Genomic DNA, 23,063 nt, shown 5'->3' on the forward strand with positions numbered 1-23,063 from the left:
GGGGACAAGAGAATTTCTGCCTGACCCATAACTTATGCCCTGAAGCATGAGGATTCTGACTGCCCTGGTCAGTTTTGCAGGTGGTCAGACTGGTTTAGATCAGATAAGTGAGGCTAGTTAGCTTTTGTCTCATTCATTTTTCACTTTCACCCTCCACTGCACTTTTAGGAGGATCAAGGATCTGACCTGCAGCAAGACAAGAATCTGTTCCCACAAGTCACCCAGCTGCACTGGCGGAATTAGGCGCTTGGAATCCTGCGAAACCTCATGATCATCCCCGGCCAGTTTTGCAGATGCAGTAAGTTAGATTAAGCAGCATCTCAACGTCTGCGTGCTTTTCTCAAACAAAAATGACCCTTCTGCAGTTCACCCCTCGCTAGTCGTTGTACCCTAGTGGGTATCATTGCACTGCCCCTGCCTCCAGTCCCCCGCCCCCAGCTGTAGCTCAACCTGGTCACCCAGAATGAAGTGCTAGAAGCCCTGAGAGGTAATGGAGCTGCAGCAGAGCCATGACGGCTTGCAGAGAACCACTCTGTCTGCTCCTAACAGAAAGGACCAGTCCCACCTGCCGAGAAGTGGCCCTGTTTGAGAAACACACCTGCTCCTCTAAAGCCAATGCTAGATGCAGAAAAGCTCCCCCACTGTTGCCCAGTGTCAGACCTCCCATTCCTAGGCAAAGTCATTGAGAAAGGTGTGACAACCAATGTGACAACAATGTGTGACCACTACCAGCATCCTGGATGCCTCACAATCAGGCTTCAGACCGGGTCAGCTTTTGTGGTTCCAAGACAGCCTTCTCATGACCTTGGATGGAGCCCACAACTCAATGCTCATCCTACTTGACTTTCAGCCATGGTGTACTGCTTTCCAGCTTACGTGAGGTAGCTGGCGTACTACACTGGCTTGAGTCATTCCGTCATGACCCAAAGTGTGGTGATGGACAACTGCTTTTCACCCCTGAAGTCCTTTCTCTGCAGCGTGCAATGGAGTGTTATGGTCGCCTCCAGTTACTGCAATAGCCACATAAGATCACTGGGCATCTTGCTGCTGTTCGTGGACTCTTCTGCCAGCAGTGCACCTATCTCACCCAAATGAGTGTCTCTTCTTCCATGGATGCAACCACCACAATCACAAGGAATTCACAATGCCCAAAGGAGAAAGCTACCTGGATAAAAAGTAGCTGGCTTAAAGGCAACCCAGGCAAGACCAAAGTAATGGGAAACTTTGTGTAATGGTAAATTTGGAATAATTGGCCAGGTCATTGTCCTCGCCTTTCCTCGTGGATGCCTGCTCCCCCTTTGTGTAAGTGGTGCAAAGCCACAGTATCCTGCTTCAGTCAGCACTTAGCTTAAATGGTCAAATATCCTTCCACCTCCAGCTGACTAGGGAACGTCCTTAAGTCCAGTAGGGACCTCATGGAGCAGACTTAATTTGCCTGGTAATGAATTCTATAGTAAATCCTCCCCTAGATAGTATGGAGATGAATCAGCTATGTAGCTGATCCCAGGGCTGGAATAGCAAGGGGCAGCAGGTCAAGCTTGAGGGGCACCTACAGAGCTGAGAAAGGAGGGGGCCAGTTCCGCAGTGGCAGAGGGGACTGTTGGTCAGGAAGGAGATGAACTGGCAGTGCTGGGTGGGTGACTTCAATAGTGAACAGTAGAGGGGAGAGGAGGTTACAGGTCATGGTTGGACTGAAATAGCGGTGGCTGGCGGTCAGAAGGATAAAATGACTTGTCCTAGATCACGCAGGAAGTCAATGGAAGAGCAAGGAGCGTTACTCAGGTCTCCTGACTTCCAGCTGTCTTGCTCTAACATTGTACCATGCCTCTCCAGATATTGCAGAGCCATGAGCCCCACGTGTTGAGCACTGTGACCCCCACAACTCCAGGGAACCGGCTGGGAGTGGAATTCAAGGACGTGCTGTCATGTGGATGTTTCCCCCTCTTGGGGGTATCACTGGGAGCTGTCCAAGTAACATGAGATATGGTAGCTGCCAGACAGATAGTTCACATCGGTTAACGTTCAGTCCATCAGCCGCATCCCCAACACAAATGGGAGTTGCCAGCATTTTTTCTAAAATGGGTAGGGAGCCTCATAGAAACGTTCGTTCCTGAGAAGACTGGGACAGTGTCTGGTTGATGGCATTACACCCTGTTCATATAGGTGTGTTCCCCAGAGCCCAAAGAATAGGGCTTATAATTCATGAAGTCTGAAGTTTTCAAAGCTGCCTACTGGATTTAGATGCGCAGATCCCATTGAAATTGATAATGCAGTGAACAGTCACAGCTGTACTGGTGCATGATCAGATCAGCAAATGATCACATCTCCCCAGAGACAACTATCGTGCATGTGACACTTAAAGCAACCAGCTGCTGCCAGGACAGTTTGCACAAAAAGGGGTTGGGAGGAGAAAGGGGGCTGAGATAACCTACTTCCTCAAATGAGGAAAAAAACAGATATGGAACAAAATCAGACCTCTGACTCCGGGCTTCAGATCTCTGTCAGGGCCAAATCAAAGCCCGCATGTGAACATCACCAAGTTGGGGGGCTCAATCCATATGGAAAGGGCCAGCATGCCTCATGTGTGCTAGCTTATCAGGTATGTAAATTACATATATGTGTATGGAATGATCATACATGAGATCATACACAGTCATGTATGATTCATACCAGTCCAATATATAACAACAGTGTTACTTAGATGGCAGTTAGAGATTGTGATGCAGTAGGGACTGTCTGTGTGGGGAGTGGGAGAGCAGAGGAGGACTTTAGGGGATGGACGATGCCAGGGCCTGTAACCTGAGCTAGGTAAGGGAGGGGAAAGGTCAACACCTTTGCCCGGGAAGGGGACAAAAAGGAAGGGAGTGGCAGGAGGGAAGCAGTTTTGAGTTTGGGCTTGGGGCTGTGTGGATGGAATTCAGGGGATCCTAGCTAGGATCCAAGCACCCTGAAAGCCCAGAAGGACTCGGTGGAGGGGTCCTGACTGTGCCTGCAAGCCCTGCTGTAACCTGTGTTCCTGTTGTCCAATAAACCTTCTGCTTTACTGGCTGGCTAAGAGTCACTGTGGGTCCCAGGAAGAGGGGTGCAGGGCTGGACTCCCCCACACTCCGTGACAGAGATATATTGTCTATAGTTACTTAACATTAGGTTTTGGACTGCTGGGCCATACTACCTCCAGGTTCCGGAGAACTGGCCCATATCTGAGGCTCGGGTTTGGGATGGCTGGTCCTTATACTAACACCAAGCTGGGGAATCCTGACCTGTACTCTTGTGCAGGGCTGGCCAGAGGTGGCCTTTAAACTTCATCAGTAGGACATCCCAGGGGAGTTTGGCGCTATTTCCCTCCTTGTGCAGCACGTCCTCGCTAATGGCTCGGACACAGACTACAAATGAATGAATTTGGCAAATTAACAAGCAGGTCAAAGAGCCAGGGCCTTGCACCTTAGAACCCCTTTCTTCATGTCATTTGGTCAAGTGCACTTTAGTTTGAATGTCTGATTGTGTCATCGTGGTCGGTTGTGGAAACGTAATGAAACCTGAGTCACAGGAGAACTCACTGCACTATCTGCTGGGAGGTGGTAGATTCTCCAATTCTGGATGTCTTAAAATCTAGACTGGAGCCTTTCTGAAAGATCCACTTCAGGCAAACTCAAGTTATTGGACTCAATGCAGGGGTAATGGGATAAAATTCTCTGGCTTCTGTTATACCAGAGATCAGACTAGATAATCCCACAATCTGATTTGGCTTTAAAATCTCTGAACCGTTTGCAAAGAGCCCCCCAATGTTTTTGCATAGTTTATGAGGTTTAGTGATATGCAGATCAACAAGATGCTACTGCATTTCAGAGCTTGGAAGGTAATGAAGTGAAACGATGCTGGTGTCTTGTCCGTGAGGGAGAGGGACGCAGCTGGCACAATTTGGTCAGTATCAGTTTGTCCTCAAGGTGACCTCTGCTTGCACAGCACTGAGGTCTGAAGGTAGGAGGCTGGCACAGAGCGTGAGCATATTATATTCTTTAATTACTGTTGCAATCATAACATTTAAACACTGTCAATGAGAGATAGCTTGTAACCGCAGGCTAGAATCCCTGCCACTTGGGGCTTGTAACTAAAACTGCAGGATTAATTTGATTAATTGATAGAATTATTTTCCAAACTCCTCTTTTGTTTATGGAGGCTTAAAATGCTTGCTGCCTGCACCCTCCTGGTGTGTTGCAGAGTGGAGATAAAGCTGGCTGAAAATAATTAGTATGGCTTAATTTAAGGGAAGAATAACCTCAGAAGAATTTTGCAGAAAATTTAGAGCAGCACGTTTTAGTTGGTTTTGGCAGGAAATATTATAGAGTTGGAAATGGGACTTTTATGCTTTGTCTTGACTCTATTTCACCAGGGCTACAAGCCCACCAGAGAGAGGAATATTTCATTCCTGTTTGCTCTTGCATTTTAATTCCTGCTCCAGGTTCTTTCTGGCAGTGCCTCGAAAACAGCTCGGCGGAAAGCAACAAGTTTAGCTGCAGGGCACGGAAGCATCAGGGTTTGATGCTGTTGGTCAGTCGTTCTGATTGTCTCCCAGGGGACATTTTGTTCAGCTTCCCTCAAGCCACCCTACGCTAGGCGGTATCTTACTCTCTGGGGAGCAATGTGCAGAGCGAGGCGGTAGCCAGCCTCACTAAGGGCTGCAGAGTCTGGTTCTGCATGTCGCTGGCCTAAATAACCATGCACTGTTGTTACTGTTACCCTTGTCCTTCCTTCCATAGGCTGCCCCACCTCAAATCTTTTACTGGGGGACAGAGGGCAAGAGTTCTTCCTTCCTGGATCTCTTAGGCCTGGGGGTCTTGGAAGCAAAAATATGATCCATCCCTGAGCCGTCGTCTTCGGCCAGCTGCTGCCCCGACTGACTCTGCCCCCGATGATGATGTAGGTATTGCGCTGGGCAGGGGAAAGGACAGGATGGGTCAAGGCCTTTTAAATGCCCACAAGTCACTTTTTCTTTTTAACGAGACCAAGACTGGCCGCTAGCTCCCCGTGACACTGGCTCCGCTCCAGGGGATGCGGCAGCTGGCTTGGTGCCATCCGTCCTCACTCATTCTGGCCTTAAACAAAGCATCTCTTCCGTAGCGAGTAGGAATGATTCGGCACATTCGACAGCTCGGTGGCAGGTCAACAACAGCCTCTCCCGCGAGGGCCCACCCTCCTCAGCGCTCTCAAAAGCACATCCGTGCCACGGGAAGACGCCGCAGGCCGGGAGCTGCAGAAAAGGGGCTGGTGTGCAGCCCGGCCAGCTCGTGGTCCAGTTTAGAAACACCCTTTGTCTGACAGCGTTTGCTACAGGGGAACCCGTCTCCCAGGACAAAATAGTTAAAAGGGCCTCTCAGAGGTCAGTTAAAGCCAGCCTGTACTTAACTGATTTCAGTGAATTGCATGTGTCTGAATGTACTGGCACTGGCCCCCGTCCTACCTGGGCAGAGGCATCTGTCTACGCTATAAGACTGGCTTCTGCCTCCGGGTGGGGAGGGATGGGGCATGTCACATGCCCCTCCGGTGACTGCCCCGCAGCAAAGGTGGGTGACCTAGGCCCCGATTTTCAAAGGCATTGAGGTGTTGCTGCAGTCAGCGGTGCAACACCTAAGTGATTTAGGAGCCTAAATCTCTGTTTTGAAGGGGTTTGAGGTGCTTAGGAGCCACCATCTCATTGACAGTGGATGGGATCAGATCGCTTCTGAAAATGAGATTTAGATGCCTAAATCAGTTAGGCGTTGCATTGCTGACCGCCACAATGCCCCAAACTCTGTAAAAACCTGGACCCTGGCAGCACGGGCCAGGAACAGGGAGCTCCTTTCGTTCCAGTAGCAGGTGCCTGCAGGTTTTGGAACTAAAGGCCCAGCGTTCTAGTCCTCTCAGTGTGTGTGTGTGACTGATCTGGTACTAACTGTACCTGTCACCTGCAGCACAGGATTTCACTGCAGTGAGTAACTGAGAGCAAAACTGTGCCCTGTGTGCCTGGATCTGGACCACTGGTAACTTCCATTCAGGGTAGCATTAGCAGCGTGTGAATCAGATCTCTCTGCCTTCTCCCTTCCATAGCTCCGACCCCTGCCATGCCCCAGGGACGGCAAACCGCTTACGCTCACGCAGGCTTTGGTTCTGTGACTTGGCTTTTGGGCAAGAGACAAGGAAATATTTACAGATGGGGAGATACTTGATTTCCTCCTTTCCCTTTTGCAGGCAAAATGTGTCATTTTTGTCTCCTCTGAGCCATGCAACCTGAGCGCCCCTCACATTTCAGCTCAGAAAATGGCTTGTGCATAATAAGCAGCACAGCAGGACCCGTGCGGGAGCAGGGGAGAATCCCAGCTCGGTGCTCTTGCCTGGGAAAAAGAAACCCCCTGTCCATCAGTCAGACTCAGTTCCCTGAAGCCCTCGAGTTTGCTGAGACCTGCATTATCACCACGCGGCTCTGGCGTGTTTAGTATCAGAGGGGTAGCCATGTTAGTCTGGATCTGTAAAAGCAGCAAAGAATCCTGTGGCACCTTATAGACTAACAGACGTTTTGGAGCATGAGCTTTCGTGGGTGAATACCCACTTCGTCGGATGCATGTGTTTGACACTTAGAAGATTGCAGGCCTCCACCAACGTAATTCCAATGAGAAAGGAAAAGCTGGTTTGCTTTCTGCAACGAAAGATTAACTCTAGCTGCGCAGCGCCTACCCGGGGAGAGGAGAGACTTGTGTCGGGGAAGGCAGGGGGAGAGGCTGGCTGTAATTGGGAGGTCAGATGCAGTTCAGATCTGAGCAGACATAGGAGACACTGACCCGACAGTATCTGTAACTAGGGACAGAGGGGCAGATCCTCAGCTGGTGTCAATCAGTGGAGTTTCATTGATCCTAAGCTGGTGTCAATTGAGGCAGGTCCATTGACTTTTACACTGCTGGGGATCCAGTCCATTGACGACAACGAGTGCTGCGCTGCTTCATACCACTGGGGATCTGCCCCCCGACTCCACTGCTGCTCTCCTGATTGGCACCAGTGGAGCATCCAGCCCAGGATTTTGCCTGCTGGATTGGTTTGGAAGTTGGGTTCAAAAGCTAGGTGAGACAATACGCCAGCAGACATGCCAAACCTGTGGGCAAATATGCAGAAATTGGGCTTGGTTTTGGCTTAATTGGCTTGTGAGTTGCTTGGTGGCTAGTTTTTGGCTTGTAGCTTGTTTGTTCCCTTTTTTGATCAGCTCCCGGCAAGCAGGGGTAAGTGGGGGAGAGAGTCAGGGTGCACAGCGGGCCCAGTCCCAGACTGCAGGCCAGGGGGATCTAGTCACATACAGCGTTGGGGTTCTTAGGGACTGGCTTGCTCTGGCCTTGTTTTGAAATAGGATTAGCTTGATTTTTGTTTTTTTGTGAAAGTTGAGGGGCTTATTTACTGTGTGAATGCTGGCAACCGTGCGTGCCACTACTATGGGGGAAGGGGCTGTGCTGCGTTGTTCTCTTAGTGGGTTATTCCCACTTTGGAAACGTGATGAATTTGCCCTTGAAGCCTTTCCTTGCCATCTTCCTGTCTGGGGAGGTCGGTGGGGCCCTATAGTGCCTGGGATTCAGGCTGATTCTCCTAAGACTGAGCAAAGCCTAGGTCTGTCTGGAGAAGCTCTGTACCCCCACATTGCCACAACCCATCCCCGAGAGAGCCAGGCAGCCATGATCTTCCCTAAATACCAGTGCTACTCAAACATCCTCGGGGGAATTGCAGCGCAGAGGGGTGGGGATCTGGCATATGTTAATGCTGCCACTGTCACGCTAATTTGCATTGGGATTTCCCTTGGCACTGGTGAGGACACACGGCTGTAGATAATGTCTGAGCCCCAAGCCCTTTGCAGGGCTGATCGCTGGAGGGCACACGCAGAGGCAGAGGATGGCACATAGCCAGCAATCTCAGCGCCCCTGGGCTGAGATCCATCTCTCTTGCAGGGCATATGAACCCCTCTCTTCTTTTCCTTTTTAGAAGACAAATGGAAACGAATGCTGTTGGACGTTATGTTCATTGCGTAGAGAACTCAGGAAAGCAGCTGGAAAAGCTTTATGCCTGAGCAAATTATGCACCGCAAATAATTGAATCGACCAGTGCAGTCTGCTTTTCTGTCCACAACCTGATTGTGATCTTTACAGGGGGGCTGTTGCTGTTCACAACTGTTGTGCCACATAGTTCACACAAGTGAACATTGGCTTCTGGTTCAGTTGCGACCTGGTCACTGTGTGATTGGTCAGGCATGGCAGGTGATGTTGCATAGCAGCTGTTTGGTTCATTTGACCTAAGCTCTGGGGATGAAAACAAACAGGGAGGGCCCTTTTTCTGGTCACACGTCATCGGCGAACGTTCAGAATGGGCGACAGCTACTGCGCAGAGCCAAAAAAACCCAAAGAGAGATGTCAAAGTGGCCACCTGAACGTTTTGGGTGCAAAATGTTCGTGCTGCTTTTCCTTTCCACGGCCGCTCTCATGCACAACACCTTGCTCAGCACAGTCAAATGTTTGCAAACACGTGAATAAAAAGTCCTATGAGTAGCACCCAAGCAGGCTGGCTAGGACTGAACTGTGAGAATCTCCGTTAGGGTATTTTGTTTTATTTTTTGCTGTATGTGCTCAGCTCTATTCCCTTGCAAATCCAGTACTTCCCACAGTGGCTGTTTGCTCCAACCGTGCACACAGAATTCAGCTGACCTGGCTTCTAAACCACATGCCTAACTCTTCGCTCTAGGGCTTTAAGCCTCTCCATGATGCGTTGGGTATGACGAGAGGTGCCATGGGCATAAAGCTGCCATCAAAAGCTAAAGGGTTGTGGGTCTTTTTAGGAGACTAAATTTATTCTAGAGTTAAAAATGGGCCTTCATTCCAAATTAGTCATGGTTAATCTATCTCCCATTCCCCCTACACACACAAAGAAAATCGGGGCTGGCCATCACTGGTCATTCACAGCTGGCCTCCGCGATGTGAGTGAGCACCCGTAACTCTCATTAGTGTCAATGCAAATCATCAACCCTCCACACCTTTGACTATCCTGCCAAGAGAGACGTAGTGCCTGGACTCGAGCAGCATCACTCGACTCTCGGAATGAGCCTGTCTCTTCCATCTCTAGCATCTACAGTATCACTCTGCGATCGTACTAATAAATCACCCTCAAGACAAATGGCATATTCTGTAAGGCTCCGGGCTGTGGAGCTCATCGCCAGTAACAGCAAACTACACGCGCGCGTGCACACCCCCCTCACATACACACATCTAGAGTCTAAGGCCAGAAGGCACCACTGTGATCATTTAGTCTGCTCCCCCTCCCCTACTTTTATAGCTCGGGTGATGGAACTGCTCCAAAACAATTCCCGGAGCAGATCTTTTAGAAAAACTTCCCATCCTGATTTAAAAACTCCCAGTGATGGAGAATCCACCACAACCCTTGGGAAATTGTTCCAGTGATTAATTACGCTTGTACTCTCAGGGGAACACGTCTCACCTCATTGAACGTACAGCAAGATGTCACTGAGGTTGCACCAGGAGAGGAGGAGGTTGTTTGCAGGGATTGCAAGAGAAGGAGGGTAGCTGATGGGCAGAATATGAGCGAGAGCGTGATTTGCCTTTGGTGATCTCAGCATTTAGAAGCGAAGGGACAATCTGCTGCAGGGCAGAAATCCCTGCAAATCCCTCCAGGAATCAGTTAGCGGAAGGCAGCTCCCAGGGACATTGGTGCGATAGAGCATCTCAGGAAGAAATAGTGAGATCAAGAGGAAAACATGAAAGCTGTGGCACTCCCCCTTGCACTCCTTAGCCATACCACCTCCGGCTGTGATCTCAGCACTTCGCACAGCAGGGCTGGTCAGGTCAGTAGCTGGATTGGAGACAACAAAAGAAACCGTGGTGTTGCAGGAAGTGGTGTCACTTTGGCCTCTGAGCCAGTAGTGAACTCCTGCCCCCGAAGAACATCAAGAGACGCTGCACTGGTAGACTTGCCAGCTTTTGCAGATGCCAGTAACCTGAGAACTTTGAATGTGGCCATTAAAGAAACCCCTGGCACTTCCCCCCCAAAGTTCAAGCTGTTACCTGTTTCCTGGTTAAATTACAGTGGGGTAACAGGCTGCAACCTAGATGTCAGTGTCGTTTATTCCAGATCTACACAGGGGTAAATGGAAAGCAGAACCTAGCTTTCCATGTGGAAGAGGTGAAAAGCAGCATAAGTATTCCCTAGGGCTGGCGGGCTGGTATTACGGAGGGCTTGCCAAAGCACCGTTTTGGTACTGACTTAGTTGAAATAGTGTTACCCCCCAGTGCAGACTCAATTACTCTGGTCCAATGTTGTCTCACTGGTTTAGCTTGTGTCAGGACATTAATCAATGCAGATGGTGCCACTGCTCTTTTAATACAGGCCAGAGTCATGTTCGTTGTTGTTTTTTGGTTTTACCTGAAACCTTTCTGTTTTTTTACGAACAGGGATCAGCGTCTAAGAACCCACAGCACCCAGGGGATGTTTGTAAGTGGGGTATGTTAAAAGGCCAGAGAGAGACGGGGGGGGCGGTTTCCCCTTAGGAAGAATTAGCTTATTATAAATCAAGATGATGTGGTAGACGGCAAAGCCCCAATCAGGATTGGGCCTCCATCACGCTGGGCACTTTATAAACATATAAGATGACACAGCCCTGCTCCAAGGAACTTACATTCTCTTGTCTCTACAGAGCGTCCCATTGGCATCGGCCCTGGCACAGCCGTGCCTTTCTTCGGGCTGCGTTTGACCTGAGGAGAGGCGTAAATGGAACCTATCTGCGCACAGGTGAGAAAAGGTCTTCGAGGCAGTCACTGCAAATTCGGATTAAACCATTTTAAAAGCCTCGGAACTACAATTAATTGTTTGGCAGGGAATTGTCCGGCCTTTAGGAACAAACCAGGGCCATTGGATGAATCTCGCACACAAGTCAAAAATAGCCTGGCCAGAAGGTGGCAGCACTTTCTACATCACTCTTTGGCGGTGGAGTTTTGAACGTGTGTGTGTGAGAGAGAGAATGACCCTGTGTGCAGCAAGCAAGCTTTAAAATACATGGTCTGCAGCTTCGGGGCTCACAGGCAGAATCCTCGGGGGGGAGACTGTTACAGTGACCTCGCTGCATGTTCAGCATGGTGAGGCCTGCCGCGTGCCACCGTGTTGTTATGGCCCATTGGGTGCCTCTCTTAAATATCCAACCCAAATCAGTGCGGGTCAGCATTCCAAAATACAGCCAGGGCTCTCCGCCTGGCCGCCCCCCGCGCTCCCCCTGCACCCCATTGAGCATGCCTGAGGCGCAGCCTCTGCTGGCCTTCCCGTTACATTCCGCCAACATATTCTCGCTCGCTCTGTGTCGCTAATAATATCACTACAGATTAATTGGCACTAATACAAATGTACACAGCTCCATAAAAAGATGTCACCTCCCGCACAATGGGAACCAGGGCTGGTTGCATATTATCTCTGCACGGCAGGCATGTAATTCACTCCTCTGGAAAACATTCTATTTATTCTGTTACATTATAACAATCTCTCTACAAACATGACTTGAGCAGGGAAAAACGCGCGTGCGCGCACACACACACAACTAGCCTTGCTGTCAGAACCATTATCTGTGGTTAATGTCCTTAGTGAATGCTCAGCACCAGAGTCTGCAAGATCAGCTGCACCTCGATAAACATAATTGGAACCAGTTGGCTGCTATGGCCTGTTGGCAGGATTGGGTTGCCCGCTGCGGAGACTGGCATGGAGATTACCCTGCCTGAGCCCCATTAGGTGCTAGGAGTTAGAGGGATTTGGGAACACAAGGGGTTGGAAGGCATCTATCACAGTCGTGCAGAACCTCCAGGATCTGGACTTTGGCTCTGGTAAGAGGCACTTGTCCAAAGCAGCTGCAGATTCATAGGTCTTGGGGATCTGACAGGCCTTGGTGTGACACCAAAAGTGAGCTAGGCCAATTAAAAGGCCCCTGGCAAGGAATGTACAATTCTAAGGACTAAAACCTGGTTCATTATGTCAGGGTGTGTTTGCCTCCATGGTGCACGTTCACTGGTTTGATATTGCAGGGTTGCTCTCGGGAGTACCAGGCGACATGCTCTGGGTTGTCGTTGTTGGGTTGCTTGTGAGTACTGGGACGTATTCACGCTGGTTGAGGATTTGAGGACTGGTTCGTTATTGTAGGGTTGCCCACAAGCCCGGGGCTGTGCACGTTGACTCACAATGACAGCATTGTTCCTGCATGCTGGGCTGCGCGATGTGCTTTGTTTTTGTAGGGATGCTGCTGACGGCAGAGCTCTGTGGCTGTTTTGTTACGATAGGGTTGCTCATCGATACGGCTGCCATTGATTTAACACAAAGAACAAGCCCCCAACAGTAACAAGGAAGTGGTTATTTTTGGAAAGAAAAGCTACACTGCCTGGATTTTAAAACAGGTTCAGAATGACCAGTAGGGCAAATGTTTAGCCTTCCAACCTCCAATTAATATACACTCATGGGGGAGAAGGCAGCAAGGCCCCAAGCCTGCAAAGACATGCTTAACTTGACTCCCATGAGTGAGCACAGTGAAATCAATGGGTCCACTGCAAGTAGTAAAGTTAAACACGTGCACAAGTCTTAGCAGGATCCGGGCCAAAACAACGGCAGAAGGTCTAATGGAAACCCAGCTGGCCCTCCCTTCACTGGCCCTCCCTTCACTCATGGCCCATGCTGTGACAGTCCAAACAGCACAGATTCCTTCAAGCCATTTCTCCCTGCATTTCTGCCCCAGAGCCAGCACTTTGTATCTGATTAACCTCAGCCTTGTCCTCATCCTTGGTTAAGGTCACTCATGTTTTCTCAGGTTGTTGTGACTGAACCAAAACAGTTCCGAAAGTGGAAGAGTTTCGTGTCTATGTGAAAAGGAAAATATAGATAAGCGACACGCTTTCTGCGTTCACTTTGCACTGGTGGAAGTGGAGTTACACTGTATTTACACCAGGGTGTGTACTGAATTTGGTCCATGGTCTATGTGCATTTGCTGTATTGTCTGTGGAACCCAGACTTTTCCCCAATTGATAAAGGTATTCCCCTTTCTCTCTCTCTCTCTCTGTCATACTGCTGTAGGAGCTCAAACCTCAGCAGCTGCGTGGTTTCTGTTTCTGTTGTACTCAACCAAGCAATTTCTCTCATCGTCTGTCAGGGAAGACACAAGCATAAGCAACCAGGCGAGGTGCTCAGGAAATAATATTACCTTTGTGCATTTATTTCTGAAATTATCTAAATGTATATGGAAATTGGCCACTGCCAACTGGGCTTCTATCCTTCCAGTATGCTCCTTCCCTTCACCGTGGCGCTCCGAAGGTCTGACACCGCGGCTGTAGAGAGATTCTAGCCCCTTCTGATACAAAGTAAAGATGCTAAATAGAATTTTCTAAAGAGGATGGGCCTGATTCTCCTCTCCCTTTCGCCATTATACCTCACGCCCCCGCCTTTGACGGCGTTAAGTCTGATTGATAATGAGCTGGTGCAGAGGACAATCGAGTCCCACATGTGAGAAGTTCACATGGGCCCCAATCTTGCAAAGTTTTACACATGTGCTCAACTCGACACACATGAGTAGCCCCACTGCTGTGTGTAAGTTGTGGCAGTATCGAGACCACAGCGCCTGCCTGAACGGGAAGGAGATCTATCAGCCCTACAGTTTAATGGGAACCTACAACCAGCAAGACAAGAAACTGAATTGAAATGTGCAGAATAATATAAACAAACACTATGTGCTACCCAGGCTGCTTAGGGTGACTGGCCCCTACCAATTTGGTAGCAGAATTGACAACTGCAGTGGCAGTGAACCATTTTCCACAGCAAGATCTCCCGCCACCCCTTGGAACTCTTCCTAATTCCTAACTTAATTTATTTTGACATCCTCACGGCAAGCTTGACGTCTTTCCTGGAATCATGTGGTGCTTAAAACTCATTATTGAAACAGGATGTTAATTAAAAACCCTTAAAAAAAAAAGAGCGTTCATCAATGTCAGCAAGTCTTGCTGTGCTGAGCATTTGCATGCTGGATGGAGATAGCAGTGACTACAGTCCTTCAGTACCTCTCCGATAATGCCAGGAATCCACATACCCTGTCATCTGCTCCAAGATTACCATTGCGTGCATAGCTGTACCCTATATACCCCAAAAGCCAGGAGCCAACCTCTCTGATGATTGACGTGATGACTCCCAAAAGGCCCTCGAAACATGTCTGTTGAATATGCTGAATTTAACACCAGTTCAAAGGCTGCTTGCAAGCAGCAATGCCAGGGACAGGAATTTCAAAGGGAAATGGGATGCACTGGGTGCTCATTTGCATGCCCGTTACCCAGAAGGCTCTCTAACCCAGCTCACAGCTATTTCCGGACAGCATTGGCATTTGAGCTCTGGGAACAAATTAACATCTGGGCTCAGCCTGCAGTTACTTTGCCATGTGTTTTAGGAGGTAATTGGTCACTTTCCCCTTGTGCATCCTGTTGCAACAGAAGGCTCACACAATAAGCAGACCCTGACGTTTTTTCCCTGTGCAACAGAATTTTATTTTTCCAACCTCTTGGTGTATTTGGGGTCGTTTGCAGAGAGACACAGTAAACTGAAAAGGGTAATTGCTGGATATGGGAATAATCAGAAAAGGATAAGGGATGTAGGCAGTGGCTGGACTGAATTTTTTTTAAATGTGGTTTTAAATTGTATTATACATATGCTTAGGGCTTTGGGGAGGTTTGTTTCATAGAATCACAGAAATGTCAAGCTGGAAGGGGCCTCGAGAAATCACCAAGTCCAGCCCCTGACGCTGAGGCAGGACCAAGTAAATCTAGATCATCCTTGACAGGTATTTGTCCCACCTGTTCTTAAAATCCTCCAATTATGGGGATTCCACAACCTCCTTTGGAAGCCTGTTCCAGAGCGTAACTATCTTTCTAGTTAGAAAGTTTGTCCTAAATCTAACCCAAATCTCTCTTGCTGCAATTAAACCCATTACTTCTTGTCCTGCTCTCAGTGGACATGTGAACAATTGATCACAGCCCTCCTTAGAACAGCCCGTAATATATTTGAAGTCTCTTTCGAGGGTCCGCCCTCAGTCTTCTTTTCTCAAGACTAAACATACCCAGGCTTTTTTAACCTTTCCTTTTCTAAAGCTAAAGTGAGTTATAGAAAATAGGGTTTCCTATTTGCCGGGCTAAAACCTCACTTGATTGAGTGGTTTGATCAGGGCCTAGGAGCCAGAATTCTTGCATTCTGTTCCCACCTCTGCCACTGATCACTGTGTGACTTTGAACAAGTAACGGTGCCTTGCCATGCCTCAGTTTCCCATGTGTACAATGAAAGCAATAGTGCTTCCTTACCTCCCACGGCTATTGCGCGGATAAATCTGTGGGAGAGGCACAGACAAGCCTACAGTAGTTCACAGCCCTTAAGGCTTGGATGATATAACTGAATTCTGAACAATGGCACATAAACAACTGATCTGAGACAAAAACGATGCAGTCTGCAAAGGCGGGACAGATGGAGAACAAACTCTTGGCAAACTCGTCCTTGCAATGTCAGAAAGCAGCACCACCGGTGAGAATTCGGGGTTCCCGCGGCACTGCAGCCCTGGCAGCTTTCTGCTCCTAAAGCAAAATGTTTACCGAGTGAAAATTAGATTGTCAAAAATTGGAGGGATTTAAGGAGCTTGCAGCTGAACAGTGGGCCAAGTCCAGCCTCCCCCTCTGTGGGACCCCACTGCTTTCAGTAAGATTGCACAAGTGTAACAGAGCAGAATTTGGCTGGCGTGGTTTACCTTTGACTCCACAAATGTTCTGGCCTCCTTGAACATTAACTGCTCCTAGTCACTCAACTGCCCAATTTTTGTAACCACGGCTGAAAAGTTAGCCCCAAAGTACCAGCATTGGTTGGAGGTTCCAGACAGACGTAGGCCCAGAACCCAGAAGCTATTTACACCTATCGCCCATTGATTTAAATGGAATCTGGGCCATAGGACTTACTGCAAAGAATTGACAATCCAAGTATTAGATGAGGGAGGCTGATGAGAAAGGAAGGGGACAGGGAGAGAGGACAAGGGTTATAACAAGATGAGAGGGGTGTAATTTATTCTTTTGTGTATGGTGGTGCCAGTTAGTTCAGGCATCATGGGCTATTTTGCCCTTGCTGTTAAACTCCACTGTCACTGCTATTGGGGGGGGGAACACCCTGAAACTCCCTAAACTCCCAACCCAAGGGCACCTGCGGCTTCCTAGCCTAGGCACCCAGCCCACTTTCTGCCATGGCTCAGACTCCCTGGAAGATTGCCCAGGGGCCCCGGGGCCACCCAGAGGATTCAGGGCGCCTGGGGCAAAGCAATTTGGGGGGGGGGGGCTTCCATACAAAAATTACAATACTATAGAATATTATATTCTTGTGGGGGCCCCTGCGGGTCCTGGGATAAATTGCCCCACTTGCTCCCCCCGTTTCCCCGCCTCTCCTCCCCTGGCGCATCCCCTCCGCTCGGGCTCCAGGACTCCCGCTTCGCCTGCCCCGGAGCCCGCCCACCCCGCCACAGCGCGTCCACCCCATCCGGTGGGCGTGCCCAGCGGGAGGGCGGCGGCCTATGGGCGGCCGCCGTTCCGAGCGGCCGGGGAAAGCCCCGCCCCGAATGGAACGTTCAGCGGGTTTGGTACATTTCAGGTTCCATTGAGAAAAACCGAGTCGGACCCTAGTGGCCGCCGGTGGGAGCCCCGGTTCCCGCCCTCCCCGCCAGCGGGACGGTGCCGAGACACAAGCTGGGAGCCCGGGGCCCGTCTCCCCGCGCCGGGGCTCCGAACCCTCCCTCCCTCCCCAGCCCTGGGAGCGCCTGGCGGGCATGAGAGCCGGGTGCCTGCCTGCCACCCTCCCGCCTTGCCACCGACCTGCCGCCGTCCGAGCAGCCGGAGGAGGGACCGGGCGCGCTGACTGCCGAGCAATGTCCAGGAGGAAACAGAGCAACCCCAGGCAGATCAAACGTGAGTGCCAAACTCCCCCGCCTGAGTCCCGGGCCCCCCAGTTTGTGCCCCCTGGGTCGCCCCTTCCCCTCCCGCCCAGCCACCAGCTGTTAGTGACCCTGGGTCGCCCCTCCCCCCAGTCACCAGCTGTCAGTACACCTGGATCCTTGCCCCTTCCCAGTCCCCTGCAAAGGGAATCCTAGCCCAGAGTCGTCGTTCCCCGCCCCAGCTGCGAGTGCCCCTGGATCTCTCTCTTCCCCTCGCTGGTCTGTTTCCCACCTCCAGCCAGTCCAGACTCTCCTACACGGACCATGCCCCTGATTCACTTCCCTGGGCAAAGGGAGCCTGTCCTCCTCCTGCCCAGTGTAGAGCTGGGGGGTGGGGGGGGTTAGTGTCTGGGATCTTTAAACCACGAGATTCCCAAGCCTCTAACAAGCGGAGCGGCAACGGCCCTGACAGTCAGGAGGCGAATTTAGGAGAGGCGGCTCCGATGGGGCTGGTCCCTAGTGTGTCTGTCAGGCAGCTGCTCGGGTCTCGTCTGTCACTTTCCTCCCCTCCGATGCATTTTCTGCGCTCCTCTGGGCGTCCTGCATTCTCCACATCACCTCTTGCCTTCCACCCGCGGGTGCTGTTGGTGTGCTGCAGGGCTGGCTGTTTGCACAGGGACCTGTAATCTAATATCCACAGAGGGCAGAGTGGTGGGTGGGTAGGTGTGTGTGTGTGTGCTTGCTGCTGGCACTGCGTGGTCCAATTAGGCTGGTCAGGATTTCTGCATATGGTTACAGAAGTTTGTGTCCCGGGTGCCTATTTATATTCTTTCAGTGTCACCCCCACCCCCCGCACCTTTCTCCTTCCCCTTCCCCTCTCTCTCCTTCCACAGAGATGTTTCAGCCTGATACAGCCGCCACTGATCAGAGCTGAGATAAAGCTTTAAAATATTCCATTCAGCAAGTCCCATCCTGATAAGATCGCTCTGTCGGGACGGTCTGAAATTGTGATCTTATCTGTGTTTGACTCACATCCATTGCATTAAAAAAGCCTCATGGAGGAGGACTTTTGAAAAATGTGATGCAAAGTATTTGGAGATCTTTAACTGGGATCATCTTATCGCACATCTGCTCACTGTGCTATGCATATTGCTTTTTAAAAATGCCTTTGCAAACCTTGTGACCAAAATGTGCCCTGGTTATTCCCCCCCACCCCGTCCATTTTACTGTGGGGAGCCCCTGTCCATCCCACCTCGTTCTGCAACCACAATAAGATTTGGGAGAACTGATAAATGTTCTGACAAAAGCCGGGGAGAGACTGCCATTGGGTTGCTTTGTATTTCTGGCTCTGTCCAAGTTTCCCCTGGCTGATGATACTGCCTCTGGATTATCATTCTTCCCGAGATCCAAACTGATCAACCGAGGAGAATCTGATTTCAGGTCTGGCGATAAAAGAGATTATTGTTGCATATTCTTGGGAAATTCTATAAACTGCTGGAACTTTTCCACTGACAGGTTTAGTGACTTTTTTCTTTTCTCCTGATCTAAACTGGTGATAAGGCAGAGATGTTGGGGATAAACTTGGCCATCATGTGATGATATTGCTTTATCTTTCTCTTGAAATAATTGCAATACTGTGTTGCATCTACCTGTTTGCCTGCCTGGGGTGATTCTGCTGATAAGGCTGAACCAGACCTTTACAGCTCTGGAAGTTAAAAATAGTGACTTTCAACTTCTGTCTGCCTTTTAAAAAAAAAAAAAGTTTCATCCAACTTCTTTTGCTTTCTTTTTGCAAACATTGCTGGTCAAGAAATATCACCTTCTTGGTGGCATTAATCAAATGGCTGTGCTCCTGTGTAACCATCCCATTTTAATTAGCTGAAGTGACTATAGAAGCTAGTGGCAGCACCTCTGCATTGAACACTCAGCTGCTGAAATAACAATGCTGATCTTTTTCTTGATAAGTATTTCAGTACGTGGGATCCGCACTCGTTTGTGACAGGAAGTGAGTGCCCTTCAGATCTGCCAAGACTCCACTGAGGAGGGTACATATTAACAGCACGCAAATTCGTCCTCCAGCATAGATCTGTTGCCAGACTTTATTTTAAACTTTCCATCCAGTTTGTCTGCATGAGTTGTTAGGTCTCGGTGAACCACTGTTGTGCATTTGTTCTCAGCTCCTTTCTTGTCACCTCTGCAAGACGTACTCTGCTTAATAAGGGAGTAAAAGGTGATCTTAAGATGGATTGTGATGTTTGCCAGGATGGGCAGCGTTCTGAATGTATTAGCTGTACTGAAGGCTGCTCTATCTCCTTCCTCTTCTGCTTTCTTCAGAGATATGAAGAAATGATAAAGTGGGAGGCTGATCTCAGGCTGATGGTGATGGCCAAAACTGATTAAAAGCTGAAAGCTTGGAACCCTTCCTGTATGTGTCAACATGAAAACAGTCATTAGAGATGTCTAGTGCTGCGAGAGCGGCTTTCTGCTGCTTGTACTGCACTCTCCTGAGGAGGGACAAGTATGCATGAATCAGGGGGCTGGTAATTAGACTCCTATAATGTGCAAACGGGACCCGTTTCCATAAAGTCTATACTTACATTGTCTCAGCTGAAGCATTAAATCCTCCCCCAGATTCTTAGCTGCTTATTTTATTTTTCCTCTGTGCTTCTTTGTTCTGTTTTTTTCAGCTTGATGTGAAATGCAGATAGCTCAGAAGGGAGATCTCGGGGAGCGCATGTGATTGCCAAAAGTGATAAGACAAAGATCAGATGCTGGACTATGTTTAACCAACTGTTGTGTTTGCGTTTTAGTGCTGAATACTTTTTAATTTAACAAGCTCCTTAAATCCTACAATGCGAACAACCGCGTCCTTGGCCTGCCAGTCCGGAGCTGACAGGAAGGGCCAAAACGCTACAGCCTCATGGCTTGTAGCATAACACTCTGGGAAAAGTGGCTAGTGGCAGGCACCCTGTGAAGCGTTGGTTAGAATTGCTCTACTGGGGGCACTGGAGAAAGGCACTCACGATGTCTGCTTTTGTTATTCCCCCTGGTAGTTCTGGCCTGGTTTATGCTTAGATGACATGTGGAGTTAAGGCATTAAAAAAGTTGATTGTAACTAGGAACTGATGCTATTTCAGATAGTTGATGACAATGCCCTGTGCATTATATATTTAATGTTATGGAGAATCCTTCTGCTGAGTGCTGCTTGAGTTGCTAGCCCTCTGCGCCTGTGACTGCGGGATTTTGGGGTGGGTGGCAGCAGATCAGGTAATTAATCTGATTCCATTAGTGATGAAGGCTGTATTTCTCTCCCTCCCTCCCCCGCCATCAGTATTTATCAAAGGCTATGAAATTACAGCAAGCTGAGATGCAGCTGCCTGCTCTTTCTTTTCTGTATGTCTTTTGTTCTGCTGTTAGATAGATGTGAATGGCTGATAAGAGGCAGGCAGCTGATCTCAAACCTAGATAGCCTGTTACATTTATTAACTTCAAACATGGGAGTGTGGGCACATATATAAAATGAGTGAATCTTTTGGCAGCTGCGTGTTCACGTAGTTACAGTTCTGGCTTTTTAGATGAGGGAAACTGATAAACAAGGAGATTGATCTCATGCTGCTGATGTGGCTGTGTGTGTCTTTTTTTTTTTTTTTAATTATAATTTTTTTTTACATTAGCTTGAAGTGAAAATTCTCACAGTCATTGCTTGGGCCTGCCTGTTTTTTCCCTTTCTGGTTTGCTCTGGGCTAAGTAGATCTGAATTCCTGATAAGCTCTGGGGCCTGATCTCCATACTGATAAAGATTGCCAAGTAAGATAAGGGCTTCTTATCTCTACCAACCAGACTGGAGCAGGATTTGCTACAATAACAAACACTGAAAAGAGGAGGCGAAAGGGCTCCAACAATTTGTTCCATTGCGAATATGATTAAGGCTGTTTTTTAATTATCTGATGGTGGGGGAGGGTGGCCTGCATTTACACTTACTTTATGGAGTGCTTGTATAGGAAAAAAATAAGTTTAATTTAGAAGATTTCTCTTTGGTGTCTTTTTTATCAGTTACAGATGTTGCATGAGTTTGAAGAAGGCTGACTTACTTTTTCTTTTTTTGATTGCTATCTCCCAGGCCGCTCCGCTACATGTAGCAAAAATGTTAAAAGGAAAAAAATCCAGCACAATCATATATATTTTTGTGGATATTCTTTAATTGCTAAGAGATGGTGCCAGATAGCAAGTATGTTCTACGTTGTTTAGACTGAGCCTGTTCTGGGCTGAGTGTTTTGTGTGCGTGTTTCATTTAGTTGGCCTAGATAGAATTCATGAACCTAATTCTGCAGACCCTCACGTGAGTAAGGAACGATGCAAGTATCTCCACTGGCTTCAGTGAGATACAAATAAGAGCCAGACCCAGTGAGTAAAGCTTGGGGAATTGGGCCTTGGCCCGAACTCTATTAGTGGTGTCAAGTGGTGTGATCTGGTGGGTTTTTTCATTTGATGCGGGAGCATTGGCGTATGGAGAATGCAGGCTGCATTACTCATAAGGGTTCCTGTGGCCCCAGACAAGTTACCCTGCTGAAGTGGGTGTGATTACTGGGAGCTAGCAGGAGTGGGCTCTTACACTCAGCCCTGACAGTCGATCTTCACTTGCATGAGGAAAGATTCCTTACAGACTAGTAAGGATTACTCCTGTGAGCGAGGATTTGCAGGACTGGGCCTTCCCCGATAAACACATTCACACGTACGATAGCTTGTTCTGGAAAATGGAAGCGAACTGCTTGTAATGATTATAGTAGCCAGACTGGAGTCTATTTTTAGTTCCACTGCTTTAACCCCATGGCTTTTGATCCTCCCGCCTGCCTCTCTTACTCTGTCTGTTTGTTTTCTCTGTTAGTGTGTTCAGTTCTTGTGCTTCTCTGACGCTTCTACACTTCTGTGCCATTCTGCTGGCCCCAATTAGCAAGGCGTTGGGGGACTAATGCAGAGGACACCTGGGTTCTTTCCCCAGCTCTGCCACTGGTTCACTCTGATCTTGGGTACATTGCTTCTCCTCTGTGCCTCTTTTTCCCCTTTTCACAAATGGGGCAAATAAAACCTAATCTCCCTGGAGGCTGTTGTGAGGCTTACTGAATGCTTGCAGAGCATTCTGGGACCCTCTGCTGGATATTATGTAAGTAGCGTTACTTAATTTATCATGTGTAACTGAGCGTAAATGCTAAACATAACACAAATGGCCACTGGCGTGAGAAGTGTCCTCAGTGAATTCTGTCATTACTGTTAGGTAACGGAAGTCCCCCCAACCCCCCGTCATCTTATTTTCTTTGTCTCCCCATCAAATAACTCTGGGCCGGGACGTTGGTTGGTGTGAATCGGCATCGCACCACTGAAGTCAATGAAGCGAAACTGATCTGTACCAGCTGAGGTATATGCAGGAGGTGCTACGCCCCTTGTCTTGTGAAACAGCGATACTCTGCCCTCTCCTGTAACTCCTCTTCTCCCGGGACCTGGGGGCTTTGTTTGTGCCACGTGCTTCATGGCTACCGGGGAAGGTGAATAGGCCGTGGTGTGATGTGTGACCTGGAACACAGCGAGTTAGAGGCACCATTGCTGACGCAACCTAGGCTCCCTGCTGTTGCCATTAGACTGCCACGCTGTGCTTGTAATCCGTGCCTTCCCTTGAGATTGCGCCCCCGTCTAGAATGCAGCCATGAAAACGTTCTCCTAAGCCTGTCAGTCCCGCAATCACCACCTCCCTTTCTTTTGTGGCATCCAATTTCGCTCTTTGCCCTCCCCTTCAGACCCAGCTGAACCCCTCTGTTGCATCACTCTGAGCTGCTTCTGCTGCCCAGCGATGCCAGCCTCACGGACTGCTCCCACAGCTGGGTCTCCGCCTCCTTTCAGGCCAGCCCCACCCTCTTGTTTCAATCCCTTTTGTGCCCCTGCAGGAAGTGAGCCAATAGCACGTGGGGAGGGATTTTCCGAAAGCCTCAGTGCTGGCCTGGTTGGGCTCCTAGTGAGGGTAAAGCCCCTGCTGGCTCCAGTGGGAGCAGCCCTAGTTGATGCACATGCCTGGAAAATCCCACCGCGGCTAGCTTCT

General features: G+C 49.2%; 1 protein-coding gene across 2 annotated transcripts in view; it reads left to right on the forward strand.

The window, feature by feature from the left end:
* The first annotated feature begins 16,712 nt into the window (after positions 1 to 16,712).
* ZFPM1 (zinc finger protein, FOG family member 1) overlaps positions 16,713 to 23,063 on the forward strand; it is a 133,843-nt gene continuing 127,492 nt past the window's right edge. The window contains exons 1-2 of one of the 2 annotated variants that reach the window (XM_030582131.1): positions 16,988 to 17,009; positions 19,310 to 19,515. In XM_030582131.1, coding sequence (XP_030437991.1) covers positions 19,500 to 19,515 — 16 coding nt within the window. In that variant the 5' untranslated portion in view covers positions 16,988 to 17,009; positions 19,310 to 19,499. Of the gene's footprint in view, positions 17,010 to 19,309; positions 19,516 to 23,063 lie in introns of both variants that reach the window. The other variant, XM_030582129.1, reaches the window with a different exon arrangement.

The sequence above is a fragment of the Gopherus evgoodei genome, chromosome 12 (genome assembly GCF_007399415.2).
Source record: "Gopherus evgoodei ecotype Sinaloan lineage chromosome 12, rGopEvg1_v1.p, whole genome shotgun sequence".
NCBI classification, from domain to species: Eukaryota; Metazoa; Chordata; order Testudines; family Testudinidae; genus Gopherus; species Gopherus evgoodei.